This window comes from Scomber japonicus, chromosome 4 (assembly GCF_027409825.1).
Source record: "Scomber japonicus isolate fScoJap1 chromosome 4, fScoJap1.pri, whole genome shotgun sequence".
In the NCBI taxonomy this organism is placed as follows: domain Eukaryota; kingdom Metazoa; phylum Chordata; class Actinopteri; order Scombriformes; family Scombridae; genus Scomber; species Scomber japonicus.
The window spans coordinates 19,268,618-19,293,006 of NC_070581.1; the positions used below are offsets into that span (position 1 = coordinate 19,268,618).

The following is a 24,389-nucleotide window of genomic DNA, read 5'->3' on the forward strand; positions in this document are numbered from 1 at the left end:
TGAAGTGTATGAGATGAAATGATGAATGTTGAGATATAATCCTACGGTTTAATCCCGACCACTCCCAATCCGCTGCCTGCACACCGGACAGACAGAGAAACTCTCATGACATACACACAGACAGACAGTTTGTTTAACCATAAAAAACATGCAGGGTTTTGGGGAGTGGTGAGGTTGGGGCTGTGATGGACACATACAATTTGGGCCTCCAGCAGCCTTTAATAATGATCTCACATTATTCAAAGATAGGTAGAGAGAGAGAGAGAGAGAGAGAGAGAGAGAGAGAGAGAGAGAGAGAGAGAGAGAGAGAGAGAGATGAAAGATTATTTATTTCTCATGGGTGGGAGACAGTGAGTGAGTGAGTGAGTGAGAGTGAGAGTGGGAGGGAGGGCGGCAGTCAGAAACAAGCAAACTAATTCTCACCAAAGACAAGACAGTCGTGCCAGAGCGGGAGCTGTGGTTAGTTCACCTCTCTGACGCTGTTTGTACAACCATAAAGAAACGATATCACTGCTGTCTTTTTTTCCTCGACTCAAGACACCAAGTAGGACCAGAGTTTCCATTTTGGATAGGGGGGCTGTAAACACACGCACCCACAGTCCTCCAGAGCTGCGACAACTCAAGGTAAGAAACGGTGTAAACTCAAAGCATGGTGAATTAATTTCGCCTTAACAACTGGATTAGTTCATGCTGCGTTAGAGATCAGTCCATAAAGAGACGAATAAAAAGATGCTTTCTGGCGCGCTGCTGCTGGTGCTGCTGCTGATGTTGGCGTGCGTAAAACAGCTGCAGCGAAAATCTCCAGCTGCCACGGAGAGAGCAGAAAGTGTCTGGCTTCTCCTTGTGCCAAATTATGTTAAACATGATACTCTTAGTCCTACTAGTGGCTAACCTGTTGATTTTTTTCACTGCTGAAAATTTGTTTTGTGCATATATACTGCCAGCAATTATCATTTGGTGTTTTTATTATATTAACATTAACAATAATGTTCATGTAACATCCAGGTTTTCTCGACAGCCTTACAATAAAATGAGTCTTAAAAAATATATTAATTGAAGTGACAGTATTAAACTCAAATCTTACAGTTGGTCCACTTATGGCAGTAGTTTTGCACCACTGGGAAGTTCTCTTCTAGTTTGGAAGGAAACATCAGTACTCTTTGAAGTAAAACCAAAGCAAGGCGTTAACATTTTTTTCCTCACACCTTCTGTCTTCACTGCCTGCTGCTGTGAAGCTGCATGCTTTAGCTTTCCCAGTTATTCACTTGTTAATTATGCATTAAACAGCCCAGAAGCACCAGGGCACTTTGCTTTCTCCATGTCAGCATATTGACTGCAGGCTTATGTTGAATCAAGGCTGGTAATATTAGGTTTTAAGTGGACATTTGGAATAACTGATAAATGTAGTGAGCTCAAACAGTTGAATGAGAGAACATGCAAAGATGTTTGCTATAAATGTATTGGCCATAAAGTATATTCAGAGCATTCCTTTAAGGGTAGAAGCAGTAGAAAAGTTTTAATTTACAGTTTGAATAATTGTATATACAGTACAGTAAACACATCAAAATTGATTAACTGTTTATTAAAGCCACAACAGAGATTATATATTTTCATATTTGCTATGGAAGCAGAGTCCGCCCCCTGCTGGCCTCATTAACTTGCTTTATATGAGCTTGTGCAAGTTGATAAAGGGCGGAGAGCAGAGGAGAGAAAACATCATAGAAAAAGGCTACTACACTATACAGCACCCAGGAGAGAGACTAAAAGTGGTTGCTGAACTAAGAGACTGAACAAAGTGGCTGAGGAAAAGAGGCTGTGGGGATGACAAAAGCGGGGCAGGGGAGGAGGAAAAAAAGTGAAAAAACGTGGTTGTTCACACATTCGCCTCCTTGGACTTGTGAGAGTTGCTCTCCGTTTCCTACCACAGCCACTTTTAGCCTTTAGATGGCGAAGAAAAAGCTCACCCTGATTTTATGTAACAGAGTGTGAAGAACCTTATATCAGACAACATTACAGGTGCAGCATCTCTCACAGTTCACACCTGTCTGCTGAGTTGTCAGCCTCACAATATGCACTGTCACATGATGGTTTCAACTGAATGACACAGTATAGTTATATAGGCTATCTATCTATCTATCTATCTATCTACCTATCTATTTATCCAGAAGTCCCTCTCTCTCCCCTCCCTCCTTCTATGTAACTACTGTCTTTTAAGCTAACCTGTTATCCGCAGTGTTTTTTGTTGAACTCATCTCTCGAGACCTCATTTGAGTTTGTGGAAAGACTACAGCCTAAAGGACAAAAGGCTTTCAAATAATTTGTGTGCTTTTATCTCTGTGTACTGTGTTGTTCACGGCAGAGATCGGCTGTCCTTGAATTTCACTGGACAAGCCAGATAACTGACAAGCCATCACAACATGCACATAATCAAACAAATTGGTTTCAGTGATATCCAGTATGTGTGTGTTCAGGTGTGTGTGTGTGAGAGAGAGAGAGAGAGCGAGAGAGAGAGCGAGAGAGAGAGAGAGGGAGAGAGAGAGAGAGAGAGAGAGAGAGAGTGACAGCAAGTCAGTTTATTTTTGAGAGTGAGATGCAGCTCAGGTTACAAACTGCATCTGCAGTTAAGCCCGCTGCCTTTCAAAAGTCTGGGATTCATTTTGGAGATTTTCAGCTGACAGACGTATGATATGCACTCACTAGTCAGGAACATGTGGAGGATGAAATATATCATCAAGATGATAACAGATGAGGGGATGGGTTTGCAAATCATCTTATGATAAAATAATAACTTTGACGTAACTTTTTGTGTCCAATCTGCATGATTGATCATGTGTAGTTTTATGTAACATGTAACTGTTGTTGAGTAAAAATTTCAGACACAATTGAAATCTGCTTACTATAGACTTGCCTTTACCTCCACCAAGCATTCTATGATTTGGTCAGATTTTGTTCAGTTGCGTGCTTATCTGATTTTTGGTATCTGATAGATTTCTGAAAAAAAGATGTCAATTATATTTGGCTCCATGGGCCAAGCAGTAATTTTTGTGCAGATCTGGATCCAGATGTGGCACTAGGGAATTTGTAGGCCCCTTTGTAGGCAACTTTATTTTTTTGCTATTTTGAGATATTGCACTTGTATCACACAATGGTCTATCACTGTGAGTATTTTCCACCATTTCTACTATTAAAATTATACATTTAGAGGAAATGGTGTAGGTTTTCACTCTGTGAGTAGCTTCTGATTAGTTATGCTGTTGTAATTGAATATCAATAATGAATCATCTCACTTGCGTCAGCCCTTTAACATTTGTTCAGTAAAACGGAAAAAAACAACACTGTTCTATAGACCCACAATCAAGGATCTATAAATGCTTGATTTTTATGAGTGCTACAATTTCCATGGTTTGAACTCAATTAAACAGAACAGTGAGTTTTGACTGGTTTCACCAGCCTCTTATCGTCACTGCTATTGATTACCAAACCATTATGGAGGGTGGTGAATGTAGTCATTACAACATTGATCCAAGACAAATGGGTTTCAAGTAATGCCTTTATAATGGAAAAGCAGAGGAACATGAAAATGAAAGGGCTGGGTATATGCTCATGTTTACAGTAACATTGGCAGTATCGATAATCCCACGTATTTCTCTGTGTTGACTCACTGCAGTCTGAACCGAGAGGTTGAGGGAAAGTAAAATTAAATGGAAACTATTAAAATCACATATTGAAAATATAGAATATAGAAAAGTTGAACTATAAAAAAATGCAATATTGTATAATGATAAGACTTGTCAATGCTGGAGCAGGAGAGCATAGCATATCCAGTCCCAGCAGATAAAAGCCATTTTTACAGATTTATGATTTCATCAATAGGAAACTTACGTAATACTAGGTTTGTGTAGATGCTGGTGCAATGCGGGCATCAATATTCCATTATAATATAATGGTATTCCATAATAGCTGTTAACAGTGCATGTATTAAAGCCCTCTGATTCCTCTGTGTTTGAATGTGGATGTTTCCCACTGAGATTCTGCTGCTGAGGCACTGAGAACAGAGCGCCAGGATTTGCCGCATCTTCCATGTCCACAACCACTGAGATTTTCCATCACAGCAGCCAGCTAGGTTACAGATGGTGGTTGTAGCAGATTAAGAGGTGCATCAATTCATCAACATGGCTTCTCGAACCCTCCATCTAATGTGACACAGTGTTCAGTCTGTGCTACCATATTTGTTGGTCAGTAATAATTCTTATGAGCCCTGGAGGCTTGGAGATAACTCTATTGCTGTCAATGATTTGGCAATGTTTGTGGCAAACACAGGCCTAATTGTTAAGAAAAATAATAACAACAATAATAATAATACTAATGATAATAATGTGGGAAGGATGAACAAGCACACAAAACTGGGTTAGACAATGGAGCTAAGAAAAAAATATCCAATCAAAAATCACTCCTTTCCCTTTTTCGCACACATGCCACCTGTGTTACATAAGTATCAGCTTCAGGACAAACTGCACATGCTGCATATGTTTGTTTTTTTTCTCCCTTAACTCAGTTTGGTGCCAGAGGTTTCTCATGTCCTGTCCTCCTTGCTCATTTTCTGCCTTGTTGCTCACACACACTCCCATCTCATCTGCTCCCTGTCTCCTCCAGCTGAGCCCTCTGTACCCTACTGAACCCCCACTGTGCTAGATCTATCTATCTATCTATCTATCTATCTATCTATCTATCTATCTATCTATCTATCTATCTATCTATCTATCTATCTATCTATCTATCTATACTACAACAACAGTATTGGCAAATTAGTTTTTACTTAAGAATGTCAAGTGTAATACCCATTACATAACTAATTCCGTAACTCAGAGATAAGACCTGCAGCTGCATATCTTAAAAATGTTTAATGTATTACACATTTTTATAATGCCCATCACATCTCAAGTACAGCTGATTCAGGTGAACTGACTCCTACCACTCGAGGCATGAGTAAAAGCTTAAGTTAGCATGTCTCATATTCAGTGTCATATGTATTTTATTGTATATGTATTATTTTCCCCTGGTGATTTTTTACTGTGGTGCATTGTGAAAAAAGACAATAACATTGCTTAGTCATACTTTTCATGATATTCACGACATGCAGTTGTCCCAATAATGCTATGCAATGCCAGAAATCCTATAACAGCAGTCTGGAAGTGTAATTTGTAAGAATAAATAAAATGAATTAATTTCTTTTTTTAAGTGTATGACATAGCCTAGAGATTGTTTTTACTATATCATCTTAGAGACTAAAGTCATGATCTAATATGTTAATGAAACACCAGTTAGCAGTAGCATAAGTACAATCAATCGGTAGGAGGTACTGTTGACATATAACTGGGGAAGTTTCTGAAAGATAGCACAATATTTCTGGCTATCATTACAGCCACAGCAGGCTGTTTATCTCTGAGGCAGCAGCATTGCTTCCTTTTCCTTGCAATTAGCCACAACGCTAGCAATGACATGTTAGAGCTAGTAAACTGATACTGATTTAGCCACTTAAGTTATAATTGATGGAACTAGTAGCAGATAGTAATCACTGGTAGAAATGACTTTGAATTAAAATGATTAACTGAAGGAAACAACCAGTGAACCAACTAATGAATGAAAATACAGTTGAATACTGAGTAATTATTTCAGTATTCCAACACTTCTTGTGTCTATCAGCTTGTAATTAATTGCAGGGCTACAGTATGTAGCAATCTGCTAACCTGTTAACAGTAGGTAATTAGCATAATTAATGCAGTAGCTCATATGTCCAATGTTTTGTTTAACCTTTCCCAACTGCACAAAACAGTAGCCAGTGTATATTTGTATTGTAATAGTAGATGACACAATATTGTGTTGTACATTTAAGCCAAACATTAGCCAGAAGTTAGACTTTCAAACTAAGCAACCACACCAAACATTTCCAATGGAAATCATCCCAGAATGAGGTTGCAGCCAAAATTTATTCAACTGATGCTTGGGCCAGGGATCTGTTCACAAAATTTTAGCCAAATTCATTTGTAACTTTTTGAAATATTTTGCAGACACAGAGAGAAAGAAGGAAGAGAGCACATGCACCGACCAACTTCACTGGCAAAGGTAATGAAAGCACGTGTTACTACACTAACACTGACACATCAGCAGGTCTCTGACACACACACACACACACACACACACACACACACACACACACAATAAATTAGATTTTTCTATAGCTCTTGTGCTGTGGGACCAGAGCCAAGCTGGAGAGAAACCTGAAAACTACAAACTCTGATTAAAGCAATGAATCAAATTCTACGAATGAGTCTGGTACCTACAGACAACCTGTACACAAATACATCACAAGAGAGGAATTGAACTCATGAAGTCTTGGTTCATCATATAGATACAGCTACAGTTTACTGTAGAATACAGTGAGCTGTGTTGTGTTGCATTGTGTTAAACAGTCACAGCTCTGCACTAAATAAGTAAGTTTCCAGTTATTTTTATGCAAACTAATGTTTTAGAGAGGGCAAAAAGAAAAAGCAAGTAGCAATGAGATCCCCACAATATTGTGGGAACTGCTTTTTCTACTATATTGCTACAATCTTGTGCTTTTATGGTTGTGTGTTCAGCCATACAATATGTAGGTTCATTTTACATTCATAAAATCAGTTATTTTCACCACAGATGAATACATTTAATTCACACAGAATTTCTTTCTTTCCAGCATTTCAAAAGTTTACTTAAAATTACCTTGACAGCCACATAAGAAAACAATTGATTATTGACCTTTACTCAATGATGTGTGACTTTTGCTCTAAAACCTACTGAGGCGGCCACCCACTTGGGACAGCTGTGGCTCAAGAGGTAGACTGGGTTGCCCACTAATCAGAGGGTCAGTGGTTTGATCTCTCACTCCTTCTGTCCACATGTTGTTGTGTCCTTGGGCAGAATACTGAACCCCAAATTTCTCCCAATGAAGGCGCCAGGACCCTGCATGGAAGCTTGCTGCCATTTGTGTGTGAGTGTGTGTGTGAGTGTGTGTGAATGGGTGAGTGAGCAGCAGAAACATTTGCTTTGGATAAAAGCGCTACATAAATGCATCCATTTCCGATTTAACAAGTAGAAAAGACAGGCAAGAGATTCTACCATAGTCGAGAATTTGGAGGCAGCTTAATCAGACAAATAAAAAATGTGTTTTTCTGCACATTGTTGTAGGGTACTGAATTAACCAGGATTCAATGCCTTGTAAATACATATGTGGGGAGAAACAATGAATTAGTAATGAGTTATCCTATCCCCATGGCTCTATAGTGTTAGAGGAAAGATAGAGAGGGAGAGATTGGATGTTACAGAGACACAGGAAGAGGATAGAAAGAATAGATAGATTAGAGGGGAAAAGAGCAATGGAGATCGAGAAAGAGATAGAGTACTTCATTAAAGTGGCATTCATTACCACAGCCTGTATACACTGTCCTAACTGTCTCTGTGTCCCCATCTCTCATTTCTCCATCTCTTCTTCCTGTCTTTTTTCCTTTACTGCTTTTCTTAATGTTTCATCTCTTAGCCTCTGTTTCTTTCTGTCACCTCTCTTTCCTCTTGGCCCATCTCTCACTTCTCCGTGCCTCTGTCTTGCCACCTCTTCTTCCTTTTGTAAAGGAGGAATTAGGAAGAGAGAGAGAGAGAGAGAGAGAGAGAGAGAGAGAGAGGGAGAGGGAGAGAGAGAGAGAGAGAGGGAGAGAGAGACAGAGAGAGACAGAGAGAGGGAGAGGCCTGGCATAGTTTTCCTTTCTCCAAATAGCCCTCTGGATGCCAAGTGGAATACTCCAATACACTCCACCTGGCCCAATTTCACATGATACAAGTCCACTCACCTGTTAATCAGGGTTTTTCCTCATGTTTGTCCAGACTGAACAGAGCTAAATTCGGACCACTTGGCTGTCCTGGCTCACCGTTTCTTTGAGTTCAGCAAAAAACGGCAGAAACTGGGCTGGAATCTGGGCCAGCATAGCTAGGACATAGATCAGAATCTGACATAAAGGTACAAATGAAACCCAATATACACATAATAATTGAGTGTAATCCTGACTACTGTTGTAATGATGAAGATAAAAGAAATAGAAGGACACATGAAATTATAGCTGAAGTATCAATGCTGTTATTATAGCAGTCACTTATTGCTCACTAGTTATATTTGTCATAGGGATTTATTATTTGCTCTGTCTTCACCAGCCCCTGCCATAACCCCTTACATAACACCCCAAGCTGTTGTAATGATGGATCCAACATGCCTCTGCTTTATCACTCCTTCAACTGTGGCTCCCCATCTAATCATAACAATGGCTGCCAAAGCCACTAACACTCATCGTCCTCTGAATAGAGAAACATCTAATGCAGGCTAAGGACAGCTGCAGTACTTTTTAATTGAAAACAATTATTTACAGGACTTTTCACCAGAGGGAACGGTTACTGTTGAGGGGGGCTGATGCAGGCAATTAAACATACTTGGAAAGTATGTTTAATATCGGTAGATATAAGTATCGGTAGATTTAAAATGTTTTCTTCATTGCACCATTGGGAAACCACTAAGTTTCCAGTGTCTCCATTTTCCCCACTTTAGGTGAATGCATGGATGGACAGATAAATATATAGTCTTTTGCAATACTGCTTCAACAAGCAAAGCCAGAAATGAGGAAGTTTCTGGGCTGCAGAGAGTTAGGCAGCTGAAATCATCTGCCCGCTGCACGGCAAGAAGATGAGGAGATAGGAGGAAGAAAAAGAGGTCAGAACTGATCCGGATTTATTGGCTCAGCTGGTCATAAAGGAAGCTTTATCCTCACATTGCATTATGCAAGCCAAGATCTCTGCAAGCTACAGGTGAAAGATGACTGCTCTGCAGACGCAGATTCTCTGAGTCTCTTTCTCATCTTCCTCCTCCCTCCCCTTTCTCTTTGTGTATTTCTCTATCTCTCAGGATGGATGAGTTTAATACTGAGGTGGCTAGAAACAAAGGCTAGATTTCCTCACTGAGGTGCATTCTTTATTCTGTCTGACTTGAGAAATAAAAATCAAGCCTCACCTCCTCATCCTCCTCTAAACCTGCCACATCTTTCCATACCCTTCGGGCTTTGCTTTTTCTTTACATCCCCTCCCTCTTGTCCTTGCTCTCTTTTGCTCTCTCCTCACTCTGCTCCATTACGTCGGCACCCCATTGATTGCTTGAATGCATCTGGCCATCTGTGAGAGGCAAGTAAAAACTGAAAGGTATTAACGGTAAAAGATATGCTCATTCACTCAGTTTTAGCCAGATGCTCCTACACACAGTACCAGCCCAGCTGAGGCATCTCAGGCAGATTTTTCTGAAAATCTTATCTTTTACAAAAATACTGGATAGCTCATTCCTGGAGGACAAACTCATCAAGTTTCCATAGTTTATGCTCTCATTAAAATGCCCATTTCTTAATATGCACTCATGAGTACATACTGATGTGCACTGGTAGTTGAGTTATTGAATATAACAGCCAACACAAACATATTTGATTGATGGATAAGCTGCTCACAAAATTCAGAACCTTCAGAAATATTAACAGGTGGGTCAATGCTTGCTTTGAAGTTATGTGTTACTGATAAATTAGGAAACCAGGGGTAGTGGGGGAGCCGGAGAACATAGGGTTGGAGGAGATAACTGTTCCTGTCTACCTCATCGAAAAAAGCAATCGCAAGACAGAAGCGGCAAGAAAAGCAGCAAAATAAGAGAAAAGCTGGAGCATGCTCTGCCTTTGCTCTGACCTGGTTCCAGTTAATCCACCTACTTTACACGATGAACATTACCTCCACTCTGTATTTATAGAGCCTTTTGTGTGTTGCGTGTGTAAGGATGTGTGTGGCCGTGACTGTAGAGTAAATGCAGTTAATGCAGGGGGTCTGATAGCACTGTTTGAGGAAAAAAACAGACTGATGTTTAAACCCCTGATTGTAATAAGATTAAGGTTGAATGTTGAAGTACTATAAGGCACAGTTCCTCTAATATCCCCTAAATACTGGCTCCAAAACAGCTGAAAATTAAAGTTACTTATGTATTACATTATTCTTGCTGACTAAACATTGTAAGGTTTACAGGGTTATGCACATAAGCGGATGTAACCAGAGGTTGGTTAGAGATGTTTGCATGGCTCTTTTATGCTTGAATGTAATATATAACATTTGTTTTCATCTTCATTTTGGACCAATAAAGACCAATATTCACTCTCCTTAAGCTCTGTTTCTGGTCTCTTCCAGCTCCTAAAAAAATCTCTCTCTTGGTTCTCTGGTGCAGCTACTAAATGCTCAGCTATGTTCACCAGCTAAACTGAGCGTGTTTGCCATTTGGTGCTGAGCTGGTAGTGTATAGTGGCTTTTTCATTGAAAACAGCTGTCTGCTGCTGCCAATAACAAAGTGAGAGTGAACCAAAACAGCACTTTTGTCTCTCCGAGGAACGGGGCAAGTGAAAATATTATCATTATTTGATAACCAGAGATAGCTTTCTCCTCTCCTAAAATGGTAACCCTATTTAAAATTCTACATGAGCACACCTCCAGCAAGCTCCACAGGTACACTGGATGCTATAAGGTGTCAGCAGTATACCCACACACTGTTTAAAAATAGCGAGGCCCCTGACAGTCCTACACGAAGCTTCACAGCAGAGACCTCTCTGTTGAAATGGTCTCCAGCCTTATGACTCTTATCCGAATCTTCAATCACAGCTCCTTTCTCCTCCTCTTCCCTACTTCTCCTCTCTTCTCTCTCTCTCTAGGGAGGGGATTTTGCTTCTATAAGTCTTTTATCACACTGAATATTTCACAAAAGCACTTTTTCCCAGCACACAAACACACAGTAAAAATGAAAAAGTTGAGAAAATTCAAAATTTCAAGGCAACTTCAGTAGATTATTGAATTCTGAGCCCTACTCAACTCTTGAAACCATTTTGCCAACTAATCTTGTGTAACTGCAGACCACGACTTTTACTTTCATACTTTAAGCTGATAATACTTATACTGTACTATCCTGTAATGTATAGTACAATTTTCTCCCACACATCTAAAAAAAGAAAAATGAAAAGCAGTTCAGCTTTTTCACACAGACAAGCTAACGATGGTGTAATCGTGTTAGCACAGTGTTAGCTTGTGATAAAGATAAAGATTACTTTATTGTCATTGTACAGAACATACAACGAAATTCAGGTGTGCTCATCCATCCATCACTCATATACTCTCATCTACACAGCAAACAGACCATTCATGCCAGCGTATGCAGTTAAAATGGGATTTAAAAAAAAAAGTGCTCAAAGATATTATTGCACACTGTTATAATAAACAAATTATTGCACATTTTGTTGTGATGTGTTCCAGGGGTTTGCTTTCAGTTAAAAGTTCATTATGGTGATGGCTTTGGGATAAAAACTGTTCATAGAGTGTGTGGTGCGTGTTCTGATGGACCTGTAGCTTTTCCTGGAGGGGAGCAGTTTAAACAGGTGATGGGCAAGGTGGAGTTAATGTTTTGTGTCTTATTCAGGCAACGGGAGGTGAAGATGTCCTCTAGTGCAGGTAGCTGTTGTTTTATGATGTTCTGTGTAGTTTTTATGATTGTTTTTGTCAGCTGCAGAGCTGCTACCATACCACAACAGGATGCTGTGAGCGAGGACACTCTCAATGGAGCAGCAATAGAATGACCTCAGGAGTTGTTGTGACAGGTTTATCTTCTTGAGCGTTCTCAGGAAGTACAGTCGCCTCTGTGCCTCTTTTACCAGTTTTGTGGTGTTTACTGTCCATAAGAGGTCCTCTGAGATGTGTGTGCCCAGGAATTTGAAGCTGGACATCCTCTCCACCCTCTCCCCATTGATGTGCAGTGGTAAATGGACATCCTGCTTTTTCCTGAAGTCAATTATGAGCTCTTTTGTTTTTTTGATGTTCATAGTCAGATTATTTTCTGTGCACCGCACTGCCAGCCCCTGTACCTCCTCTCTGTAGGCCAACTCATCGTCTTTGGTGATCAGCCCCACCATGGTCGTGCCTGTAAATTTAACTAAGGTGGTGGCGTTATGGGATGGTACACAGTCGTGAGTGTACAGAGAGTAGAGGAAGGGGCTCAGCACGCAGCCTTGTGGGGCTCCTGTGCTGAGTGTCAGCGTGGAGGAGGAGTGGGGGCCCATCCTGACTGACTGTGGCTGGTTTGTCAAGAAGTCCTTAATCCACAGACAGATGTTGTGCTGTATGCCCAGGGTAGACATCTTGGTGAACAGTCTGCTGGGTAGGATAGTATTAAGCACAGAGCTGTAGTGTATCTGAAAGCATGATGTTCAGTCAGTGTTAGCATGATGTTAAATCAAGACTGTGTAACGAGTAAGTAGACTGTACAGGCCTGGCAGAAAATACACAAGAGTGCTGTGACTCATTCCTGAAATGGTTCATGGTGTTTATCTGATCCCCTGTTGTCAAATTTCCAGTTACATCATGTTCTGCATCCCTCCTGACCCATCCTAGCTCATCCTGACAGGTTATTGGCCTTTGTCAGACTGCAAGGCATTCTGGGGATGCATTCCCTGCAAGGGCAAATAGGCCCAATCCCAAACCAGTCACCAAAGTGTCACTCCAAATCAAGTAACATTTGCAGCTGTGGAGGGCGCCTCTAATGAAGGGGAAGGGTGTAAATGGATAGCCAAATTATGGGACAACTTTGCCGCTTTGCTGAAACAAGGAAGCAGCTGTCACCATGGGGATGGATAGACGCCACGTTTGCATGGCTATTATGCTATTACACACTTTATGCAGCCTTATGAGCTGCGTTGTCTTTTCCACTGTCCCTGTGAACCCATAACATCTAAAACCATAAGAATGGCCTTGATCTAAAAATTGTAACTATAATAATACTTGACAAAGTACAAAGACAGAACTCTTGCATTTGTATATTGTTTCCTCCATTCTCCTGTTACACATTTACTTCCTTTTCAGATGATCGTACGCCTGCACCAATGCAGATTAAGCGTTTGATACTTCACTTACACTCTGCGCTAATTAGATTGGGATGGCCCTTAATATGGTGACACACCACATGAACGCACAAATGAAAGTGAAGTGGATAGGGCGAGGGGATAGGGGCTGGTTTGGGATTGGGCCTTAGTCCAAACTCCGCTATTTTCTTCCTATTAGATATTTGTGTGAAACTTGGTGATAATTAATGTATAAATTCTTGAATTAAAGCCAAAAACATGTTTTGTGAGGTCAAATCAGATCATCCTTTAGTCCAAGTGGAGAGAATGGGAAGGACGGATGAAGATGGGCTACCTCTGGCCATACAAATACAGAGAGAAACAGACTTACTGGGAGGTTCATCTGAACTCATGGAATCAGAAGGTGTTACTGTAATTGGGTTGTAAAATGAAAATATATATTAATCTGAGCATATTCATTGGCGATTTATAAGGAAGCATCAAATGTGGTACTTGTACTCATAGGTTTGACCTGTAGCTGTAAAAATGAGATTCACTCAAGTTCTGTGTGAGCAATTTTAACTCACAGATTTGTTTAGAAAATGTCATGCACAAATACAGATCTCCTCATGAATTAAAACATTAAATGTATTTGTTCAGATATTTTTTACACATTCAAACATTTGTATTCATTTGATCACGATGTTTTTACACATTCACACATTTGAATGTATTCATACAAAATGTATTCACACATTCAGATATGGTGATACACAGCTATAAAACTTATGACCCTCTTTTTTTTCCATAGACACTCTGTTCCAAAATATGCCAGGCACCAGAGCAAAACATGTAACACACAGTCAAAACAAAAAAGAAACTTAGTTCAAACACAATGCAGATTTTATGACTCCAACATCAAACCCATTCAAAACCATTTTTTCTTATTCAAGAATATGTCTGTCATTTGGAAAGAATCTGTTATTTTCTTAATGAATAAAACATTCACAATTTGACATTTACCATTCATCACAAGACTTCTTTGCATCTACCATTAATCAAAGATAATAGATATCTGTATATTATGATGCCTGAGGTGTTATGTGAAACAGAGCGGAGGCCTGTAGTACTAAGCTGATTTTCTCTTATCGAGGTAACTTCAGCAGTCCTGCCAACCTGTACGCATTTTGCGTAGCAGGTACGCAATTTGACATCTAAATACGCTGGTACGACTTGCCTCTCTAAACTACGCAAAAAGCTGACATGTGAGATCTGTGGGAAATGTGCGCGTGCAGTAGCTACTCATGTCTGACAGCACGATGCAGCAGTGTGGTGAAGCAGTTTCAACCAGTTATTGTAGAGTAGCAGGGAATAATGAGTCTGCTGAACCTATAGCGTAACATCCCCACTCCGCTACTCGCTGTAGCTGGCGGTTAAAAAGGTAGACTGTGTATGTGTCTGTGTTTCTGCAGACCTGCCAACTTTTGGTAAATGTGAACCGTTAATAACGTTACTTCACTGTGAAAACATTTGAGCGAAGTCTATGTGAAAAAAACTCATAGATTTGCAAAGATAGATAGCAAATCTATCGATCATGTTCCCTTAATGACCCCAATGCGCCGTCGAAGAAAAAAGAGAAGAGAAATTAGCGGGAGCGGTGCATCTGTGTGTGTGTCTGTGTATTTTAGCCTTTATATATATATCCATTGCAGATAGAATAGACCTGTATATAAGGAGGAATGTGATTTTTTATACAGTTTAAACATGTAGCCAACAAATCTTTTGCAGCAACTTTACCACTCTGCCACTATCATGGCAGATGAGGAAGAAAAAGACAGGGAGGGACAGGGCAGCAGACCTGCCAAAAAGAAGAGGGTCCATGTCCCCCAGAAGTTTTTGATGAAATATCAAGAACATTGGCCATGCTTCTGATCCTCTAAAGTACCATATCATGCATTTTGCACAGTGTGCAATGATGTTGTGGACATAAGCCACCAGGAAGCTGCAGGTAATATATAAATTAGCCCCGGTGATGTGTGCTTATGTGCTGTAAGCCAATTTAATTATTTCATTCTTGAAAATAAAAAAACCTATTGCAATATACAAAATAAATTATTACCATTTTAATGAAATACATATTAAAATAATTTTAATTAAACTAACTTAATGTCACAATGGAAGGAAGGGCACAGAGGAAGCGCTCTGCCCGAAACATCTGTGCCGTGATAAAGTGAAATTGAGTGATCAGAGTGCTGTCTGTTTATATTGTCCGATAAATTAATATTGTATAATCTCACAAATTTACGCATTAACAGAGTCAGCAATTTTCTGCCAACATTCCTTCCTGGCTTTTGCTGCAGCAACAGTGTTGCTTTTGGCCTGGATGATGTGTTTGAATTCTTCATATTGTTGAAGAATAATTGTCTGCTCCTCCATGGTAAAGTAGCCTGCTCTGCAGGGTTTCTCCATGTTTGTGATTGGTCAGACACTGCAAACACCTCCCCTTTATGTGAGCGTGCAGTGATCCAGATTGGAAAACCCTGGGTTCAATTACCGAGTTGATAACCAGCTTCATAGTACCGCTTATCAGGATTGTGAATGTCTGGGTAAGTCAACCCAGGTAACGGAGAGATATCCTGGGTATGTTAATCCAGCTTTGTACTACAGGCCTCAGGTGGACCCAAATGCAGAAGACTGCAGGCTGAACAAAATTCTTTATTAAAGCTCATGCAGGCAAAACAAAGCTGGCAGATGAGAGCAAGGCAGAACAAACAAAGCAGAACAAAAGATTCAACAAAACTGAACTGAAAACAATGACTTAAATACAAACTGAACAGGCTGGAAACTGATTGGCTGGGGAGGGTTAGGGTTAGAATGACTGAATGCAGGACAGGTGTGGAGCACAAGAACACAGAAGGGAAACGGAGAAAACAGAAAACCAAAAAACCTATAAAATAATAAAACCATGCACATATTACTAACACAAATACAACTTAAAGGGCAGAAGTCACAAAGGGCACACACAGAAAAGCAAACTTCAGCATTGCTGTTGATAAAAACATGAATAAATCAGTCTGTCAAGCAGAGTGGCTTAAATATTAAGGCTGTATGAAACAATGTAAATCAAACTAAAAGACAACTGTGGCTCAAAATAACATAATTAAGTTCACTTGAGCAGAGTCAATATAGAAAGCAATAGTATATCAAGTGATCCCTAAATATAATCTGCAACCTCCCTCCTCTATCTTTCTGGTCTGGTCTTAAACAGACATGTCTGAGGGCATCTAGTAGACTGGTGAGGGGACATAGTGCCAGAGCAGCCCTATTAAGGGCATCACACCTGACCAAGAAACCTGAAATAACGTCCCAGAGATATGAAATAACGTAAAATAAATAATGTAAAAAGTACTTTTGTAACAAAGCAGTACTGTATAGTTTGAAAAAGTGGACTTCAGTGATACCACAATACAGTGCAAAGAGTACACCAAGAAAATGAAATTTATAATACAACAAATTAGAATGTTTAGAGAATGCATTACACTTGAGGGGTATGTCACCCATTTTAAGAATCCACATGTTATTCCTGCCCCAGGACAGATGTCAGTATTTCTGAACCTGTATCACTCTCCCCCAAAGCTTGAAATCAGAAACAACTCTTCAGTCGGTGCTGTCATGGGGATGTAAAATCTGGGGCTGCTCCATAGACAGTGAGTGAGCCTGTGACTTTGTGAGGTCATTAAATGTTTGTGTGAGCTCTTACACCCAAATTAGGTTTTTATTCTCGTTCAGACCTTTAAGCAATGCTAGAATATACAGTAGCTCATATAACATTTTACAGCCACCAAGTCTTTGAAGAGTTCAAAAATACTGACTGCGCTGTCCTAGGGCATAGGTAGAATATGTAGCATTACCCAAATGAAAAAGATGTCCATAAAATAAACAAAGGTTTGCTATGTGAGGTGTGTGATGTGGCCTAAAACAACTTAACACAAGACTTTTAATACAACATAAAGCCTGCAAAAGTCCATTTTAACTTAATATTAAGATTATGTTATGAGTTCCAATGCCAAATCATTCAAAAGAACAGTACCAATGTATCTGCCTTGAAAGATGTTTCTGAGCAAGCAGCACCAGTGTTTAAGGAATACAATAGATCAAACAGGCAGGTTTGCAAGATCTTGCAAGACAATGGCTTCCTCTTACAAAACAACAGTACTTTTACCTTAGAGGAGTGTTCAACTGTGCCTGAATTTACATACTTCACAAAAAATATAACTTCTCCTTGCCAATTAACAGTCCTGCTGTGTGATCTAGGAAGGTGTGATTTCAGTGCGGCAGGTGTTTTAAAGGTACATGCACACTCAATGTGGAAAACAGGGCCAGTGTGCTCCTTTTCTGTGTCATAGAGATCATTCTTCATATCCCAACTCTCCTTCTTACTAGCTCCTCGCTCCCCCTTCTCTCATTTTAACACAGTCTCCTACACTCACTTTTTTACATCCCTCTCTTTATGACTATTTCAGGAATGCAGTTGAAATATAAAGGTCTTAAAAGGATTTAGTTGTTTGTAATCAATACTCTCTGGCCTCTGTGCTATATTCCCGCTTCATGTATTTATATTGATGGCCTATACTGACAAAACTGAAAATAATTGGCTGTCTGGTCAGTTCAGCTACATTGCTGTAAATTACTTGTAATATTGTTAATTTCCCTGGTTATTATATTGACCAAAACGTCCCACAGCTGTTATTGTACACTGTATAGTTGTTATGAAATATTGACTGCACAGATTGCCAATGTAGGAAACTGCAGTCCTCTGTGTATATCATCATGTTCTCTCAGCCAGTGTAACTTTTCATAAAGGTACTGTTAATTAAGTTGGTGCATCAGGGAAGGAATTTTATTTCCCTATGAATTATGTATGTGGTTTGCAACATAAGTCTATTTTATAGCCTAAATATTTTTGTTGAGTTTTAATAATATGCTTTTCATCTGGGAAATTAGATTCTTCATTTTATCATCATTGTTAGTCAAAGCTTGCTTACTGCCTATGTGTCTTACAATAGCTCTGAGGCACTAATCCAGCTCTAGTGTAAAATCATTTCTCAAATATCTCCCTAAGCATTTAGAGGCATCTCATACTGAAAACAGTCTTCAATCTGACCACAGTGACTATACTTATATTTCCCTTCTTCTCCTTCCCATTCATTGTCTTCCTCAGATTGTGATGACATACATACAAGTCAAACGTTTGATATTTGGAATACAATTGAGACATTTGGAACAAAGTCCCATTAGAAGAACTGGTTAATATTTCATACACAGCTAGATGCTACACAACACAGCCCAGAATGAACTGGTGCCAACAGTTGCCTTGGGCTAATTACACCAGAGTCTACGCTCACTGTGCACTTACTGAACATGTAAAACTGAAAGGGCTGAAATTCCAATGTCAGACACATTTGCAGTGTACCCATCAAACAGCAATAACATTTTTGGGTTTTTGTTGCTTTTGTTTTTTTTCTTGAAAGTTTAGTTTTAGTTTAGTTTAGTTTATTTCGGTCTTTGGTACTTCATGAAGATATATTTCTAAGGAATATATTTCTCACACTAGGCAATCGTACTGTGCCCAAGCACATTTGCCCCCTATAGTCCGGATTATTTGGCTAGTGTGAGCGCAAGTGTACCGTGCTTTAGTACGGTACACTTCCCTGGCCCAGTACGGTTGGAAAAGGTGTGCTTGAGCATGGTACACTTGGTCACGCATGCGCACTACGGATTCATATTTTTCCCGATAATAAGACATTTTAAATCCCAGGAAATCAACGATTTTTAAAAGGCAACATTAGCTGAGCCCGCGAACACACACCTGTGCATGTTTTATGAGAGTAAACTGTCTGCCTATGTTTTTGCGCAACGTATGTGTCGGAGGCAACCGTGCTTGAGTACACTTGGGTTTGAGGTAATGTGAGTGCGGGCCAGCGGGGAACAGGGGAGGGGGGACAGTCGTGTTTCAGCACAGTACGGAACAACTGGCCCTAGTGTGAATGCGCCCTAAATTACAAAATCTGCAGAATATTTGAATCTAGCTAGCTAACTAACAAAGGAATATAATGAACATAACAGTACACAGTAAAAACAGGGTTTAAAAATTCTGCCAAATGACATGCAGGCTGTTTTTTCAAAGGGTGTTTATATTGTATATCCTCTTATTTCCAAAATAGGTATGTTAATGCATTGTTACCTGTATAATTTTGTGAGATTAGGCCCAGAATAGTTTTAGTTATCAGTTTAACACAATGTTCTATTTTGTGAGTCCTCTTACCACGGATTGACATTAAACTTGTCACACTACTTGCGTTGGTTTTAGCAACAGATGGAATTTGACCATGGCTCTCTGGATGAAGGGTTTAGAAACTGGAATCATGAGGAGCAGCCATGAGTGAATCAATAGAGCAAAACGGTGGTTAGAAAGTAATTTTCTGACCTGTCTTTGCTTGTGTATGTGTGTGTAGGGAGGCACCATCTGTGTGCGATTACGTGTGTATGCTGACATGCCCAAACTGGATCATGCCCAACAGCCATTATTCCACCATTCTCTCCTTTCTTGCAGCTCCTTCTCTAACTCTATTTTCTTATTTGTCTCTTCTCTTAACCTTCCCTCTCACTGTCTCTCCCACTCTAACTTCCCCATGAGACCAAACAACCTAATTTACTTCTTAAGTCTCGTGCCTGAGCAGATTGGTTCACGTTAAAGACACACAAACACACATACTTGCAGATGCAGATGTAATAAGATTTTAGATATCAATGTGCATATTAGGAATAAAATTTCACAAAAGTGTGGTGTTTGCTGAGGCTCTTTCTGCCTGACACTCTGTAGTCTATGTGCAGAAGCAGATGTTCCAGCATCTACAGTAATTAGATGTGACTACTACTCTCAGCATTTCTATAAGTGCATGTGTTTATGATGGTACAGCTGTGCCCTTGTTCCCTGTGATGTTTGCCTTTTTTAGAGTAGAAGTGTGTATGTGTGCGTGCATGAGCACTCATGTGTATGTATGTGTGAGGCAGAAGCCTCCAAGGTTCTGATCACTGCAGATGTGACACGGTAAAACATAAACGACCACCTCCAACAAACTGACAGAGCAGTGCAGGAAGAATATGATGAACAGCCAAATTATGCTGATAGAAAAAACAGCAGAAATGTATTTTAGGTCGCCCTAGGTTAAACAGACTAAACTTTAAGAACGCAATCATCAGTCGGCCTTGTAAGGATGTGCATCTCCATCACTGAGGCCGATGCAATTACGCATCTTGATGCATTGCCAACGAGCCGACACATTAAAGATACATATGAAGCAACTATCAATTCAATACAATATGATTCACCCTATTGCAATGCAGTGCAGCTTGTCACAATTTGATTCAACACAATGCAAAAGAATAGGATCAATAGGATATACGGACAGTTTGATTTTATTTTGCAGGCACACAGCTTATGATAACATGGACCTTTTACAAACATTTCCTTTGTAGTGTTGTGTTCTCTGTCTCCAGTTGCTCCGGGACCTAAACAATTACTATCAAAATAGTTGAATAATTCACTTACTCCAACATGTGGAACAATACACACTTTTCACACACTTTTTCAATCAGGGAAATTGCGTCATGATTCTTCCCATCCCTACAGGTTTGTGTTTAAACTCAATCTGCAGGTAATTCATTTCTTGTATATGGGTCCCCAAAGGTGAATTAGTGCTGTGCTGTGACACATATCTTAGGAAGTAGACTCACTAGGATGCAGCTCTCCTCCTGTCCTCATTTTTTTCTTTTGTTGCAGTCGTTGAAGTGGTTCAGGCTCACGACATGTTTGCCTGTTGAAGTTCACAAGTTTGCAGACAATAAGGATCTCTCCACACCTATAGAAGAGAGACTGGTTTATGCTGAAAGACAAGCAAGAATAAACTAAAATAATATGCACCATCAGGTACATTTATTTAGAGCTAAGTTTCTGTCAGATGGCTTTCATTTAACTGAAACAGGTTACCAGTGAAATAGAGAATTGATTTTAATATTCTTTTTGTTTTGTTTTAAAAGCTTTTAATGGTTTGGCATTAGCCAACATTTCTGATCTCCTCAGTCCATATTCTACATCCAAACTTCTGAGATACTCTGACCAGTTACTTCCCTCTGTTCCACGTTGTCATTTCACAACATGGGGGAAGGAATAGTAAGAGTGTGGAGATGTTGTTTTCTTTATGATGATTGGCTGAATATCATGGCTGGGGAGAAGTGGTGCTATAAGGTTGTATGTCAGAGTCTTGGGAATTATGAAAGCGTGTGTCTTCGTGTTAGATTGTGTGTTCATTCTATATGCATCTTTCCGTGTTTCACTCTGTCTTTTATTTTATTTATGTGTGCATTTATATGTGTTTGCATGCAAACTGAGATGTGGATTGAGCCTCTCAGTCTGTGTTTTTGGAGAGGCACTCTGCGCGGCATGTCTAAAGGCCATGTTTGGCCACAAAAGGAATGAATTAATGCTGTCGTGATCAATGGAGATACACATTCTCGCATTCATGTGTGCAGGAACACGCACACACACACACACACACACACACACACACACTAATGGATGTTGGCAAGGAAGGTTTCACAGATTAATTTATTCTCCCGAGAGGGCAAACCTAACATTGAGACCAGTAGCTAAGCACATGTGCATTTATACGTGTGCAAGTGTGTGAGTAGTTGTAAATGTGTGTGTAGGTTGATCATGGGTAGGTGCATTAGTGGGTTTGTATGTGTATGATGGAGTGTGTGAACAGAGGTGTGTGCTCTCTTCATGCAAGTACCTCTTGATCATCCAAGAGTGCATTAAGTGTAACCAAAAGTGCCCCCTAACACACACACGCACACACACAAATTAAGTTGTTTGGTCAAAGTAGTATCAGCTCATGGCCCCAAGGTATGTCACATTTTGAGTCACTGATACATTGTGTGTTTCCTTAGTGTAAGTGTGTTTGTGCACTCACACTTGACTGTTCAACCCTGTGCTGATGATTTCTCTGAAGGAAACCACTTAACAGAGGATGTCGTTTTTTTCCACCGACCTCCCAATCACAAACACACATGCATAATACACACACACACTGATACGTAGGCACAGTTGTTGGCTTTCCATATTTCTTCTTCTAAGTATCAGTGGCACCTTCTGAATTTTTTTATAGTGATCTCAAACTTCTGAAACATTTCTTCCTTCTCTCTGTCCTTTATCTAATATCACATGTCTGCCAAAAGCATTTATGTTGCATTCTGTCAGGTATGTGTGTCTGTGTGTGTGTGTTGAAGCCAACAGGAGCAGTGTGACATGGTCGTGTCTGCCTGGCATGGCAATTTTTTCTGCACTATTTTCCCCCAACTTGCATGCATGAGTGAAGCATACTTTTTTTTTCAACTTGTGAATGTTTTATAAATACAATAAAGAGATACAAGAAAGAGCAATTTCCCTCAGATACAACATCATGATGAAGAGGATGCATTGTGATACAGTAATAAGAATGAAGAGAAAATATCTGATAGTACTGTATACAATAGTTTGATTCTTCTTTGTACTGTGTTTTGCCAGTTTGTTACAACTGCAAGTTGAATGCAACAACAACATAACAACACAGCATTTAATGCATATGTCACTCAGCACATCACTGAGCAGTTTCCACACTAATGCAGACAAATCCAAAGATTCCACTAAACCTTTTATTATACATACCAAAAATAATAGAAGGTTGTACAAATGTAAGCTTTGGGGGCAGGGTTGAGCTCCATTCTGTCTACCTGACTCTGACTTATTTTGTGCATCAACATGAACCCACAATATAAATGTTCTCAGTGATACATTTCTGATTTCAGATGGCTGCTTGAGTGCAAAACATTGATTTGTGGTTGTCCAAGGATAATGGTACTTCGTGGGTTGTTGCATTCCTCCAGATCCTCGATCGATCACTAATTTTTATGTGTACTTTAGTCTTACAGAAGAAACAGAAACTGAGATACTGACTGACTAAGATATCATAGAGAAAACTGGAGGCAACCACAGGGTGGCTCTTAATATTTCTTGTAAGCAGACAATGGCTATGTTGATGTAAGGTTGACAAATCAACAATTACACATGAGGATTTTCAAAAAGCTGTCTTCCCCTATCCGTCTAAGGCCGACCATTTAAAATCAGCAAAACCCACAAGGCAGAGCATTTTAGAAGCTTAGTGGGGATAGAAGGCCAAAATCAAGATAAGTGTTTGTGTTTTCAGTTTAATCCACATTATTATGAAAATTATCAAAACAAAGTACAAAAAAAGCCACAAAAAAGGCTGTTGCCATAGACAACACAGGTGTAACACTGCAGTGAGGGGTAAGATCATGTAACACAATTTTCTGAACAATGGAGTGTATTGATTGTTAATTTGATTAAAATCACTGTTGAGAACTGGCAGTGTTTATCTGACACCCTTGCTCCACACAGAAGCACAAAATCCCATGAAGGCACATAGCTAAAAATTATTAGTTTGGTTCATGTTCAGAACATGGACAATAAATAAATATAACACCTGCACAATGTTATACAAAACAGCAGCCCTATTGCTATGTTAGATACTCTCTTTCTGAAGCTTGCAGTGTAGCATTCAATATTGAGAACAAAATATTAGGTACAACTTATATAACTCATCTTAGTTATATCCTGCACCCATATGGGTGAAACAAACCACCAAGCGTTCAATATTATGCAATCCAGCACAATAAAATACAAACCGTAGCTTCAAAATTACCAGAGTTAAATCAATATTTCCCTTCGCAGTCTGAAGGCAACTCTCTCTTCTACAAAGTACCTTTACATACAGTATTTCTACTTCACAGCAGGAAAAATATAGGAGAAGAATGTACTGCTGCATTTCACATCTGCAGTATTAAAATATTTGCAAATATGCAAAATGTTTGAGAACATATTTAATTTGTTATCCTCTACAATATCAATTCTTGCAATATACAGCATAAATCCGCTCAAAGACTTTTTAATCTACAATATAAATTTTTGATCATACGAAGTAGATCTCCAACTCCCAGTTCTCCCATTTGAACTGCTCATGTTAAAGATGAACCATCAGAGTCACAGATAACAGATAAGTAACTGGGAAGGTATGAGCGGCTTGTAAACAGATTGCAGAAAAACACATGGAAGGGTGAGTGACTGTAAGAGAGAGAGCTGGGAAGAACAGCAGGCTTTTTTTATTTATGAATATTTTTACAGTTTGTCTCTTATAAGAGAGAAACACTCTAAATGTGTAAATGCACCTCCATGTTTTATGCAATAGATTTGTATAATATATTTATGATTGTGTTCCCTTTCTCCTCAGTTATAATCCT

General features: G+C 39.5%; 1 protein-coding gene across 1 annotated transcript in view; it reads left to right on the forward strand.

Moving 5' to 3' along the window:
* Positions 1-6,025: 6,025 nt before the first annotated feature.
* The window catches only part of camkvl (CaM kinase-like vesicle-associated, like), a 35,133-nt gene continuing 16,769 nt past the window's right edge, over positions 6,026-24,389 (forward strand). Inside the window, exon 1 of the mRNA XM_053318260.1 lies at positions 6,026-6,123. Within this exon, the coding sequence (XP_053174235.1) occupies positions 6,097-6,123 (27 nt within the window). The 5' untranslated portion in view covers positions 6,026-6,096. The remainder of the gene's footprint in view (positions 6,124-24,389) is intronic.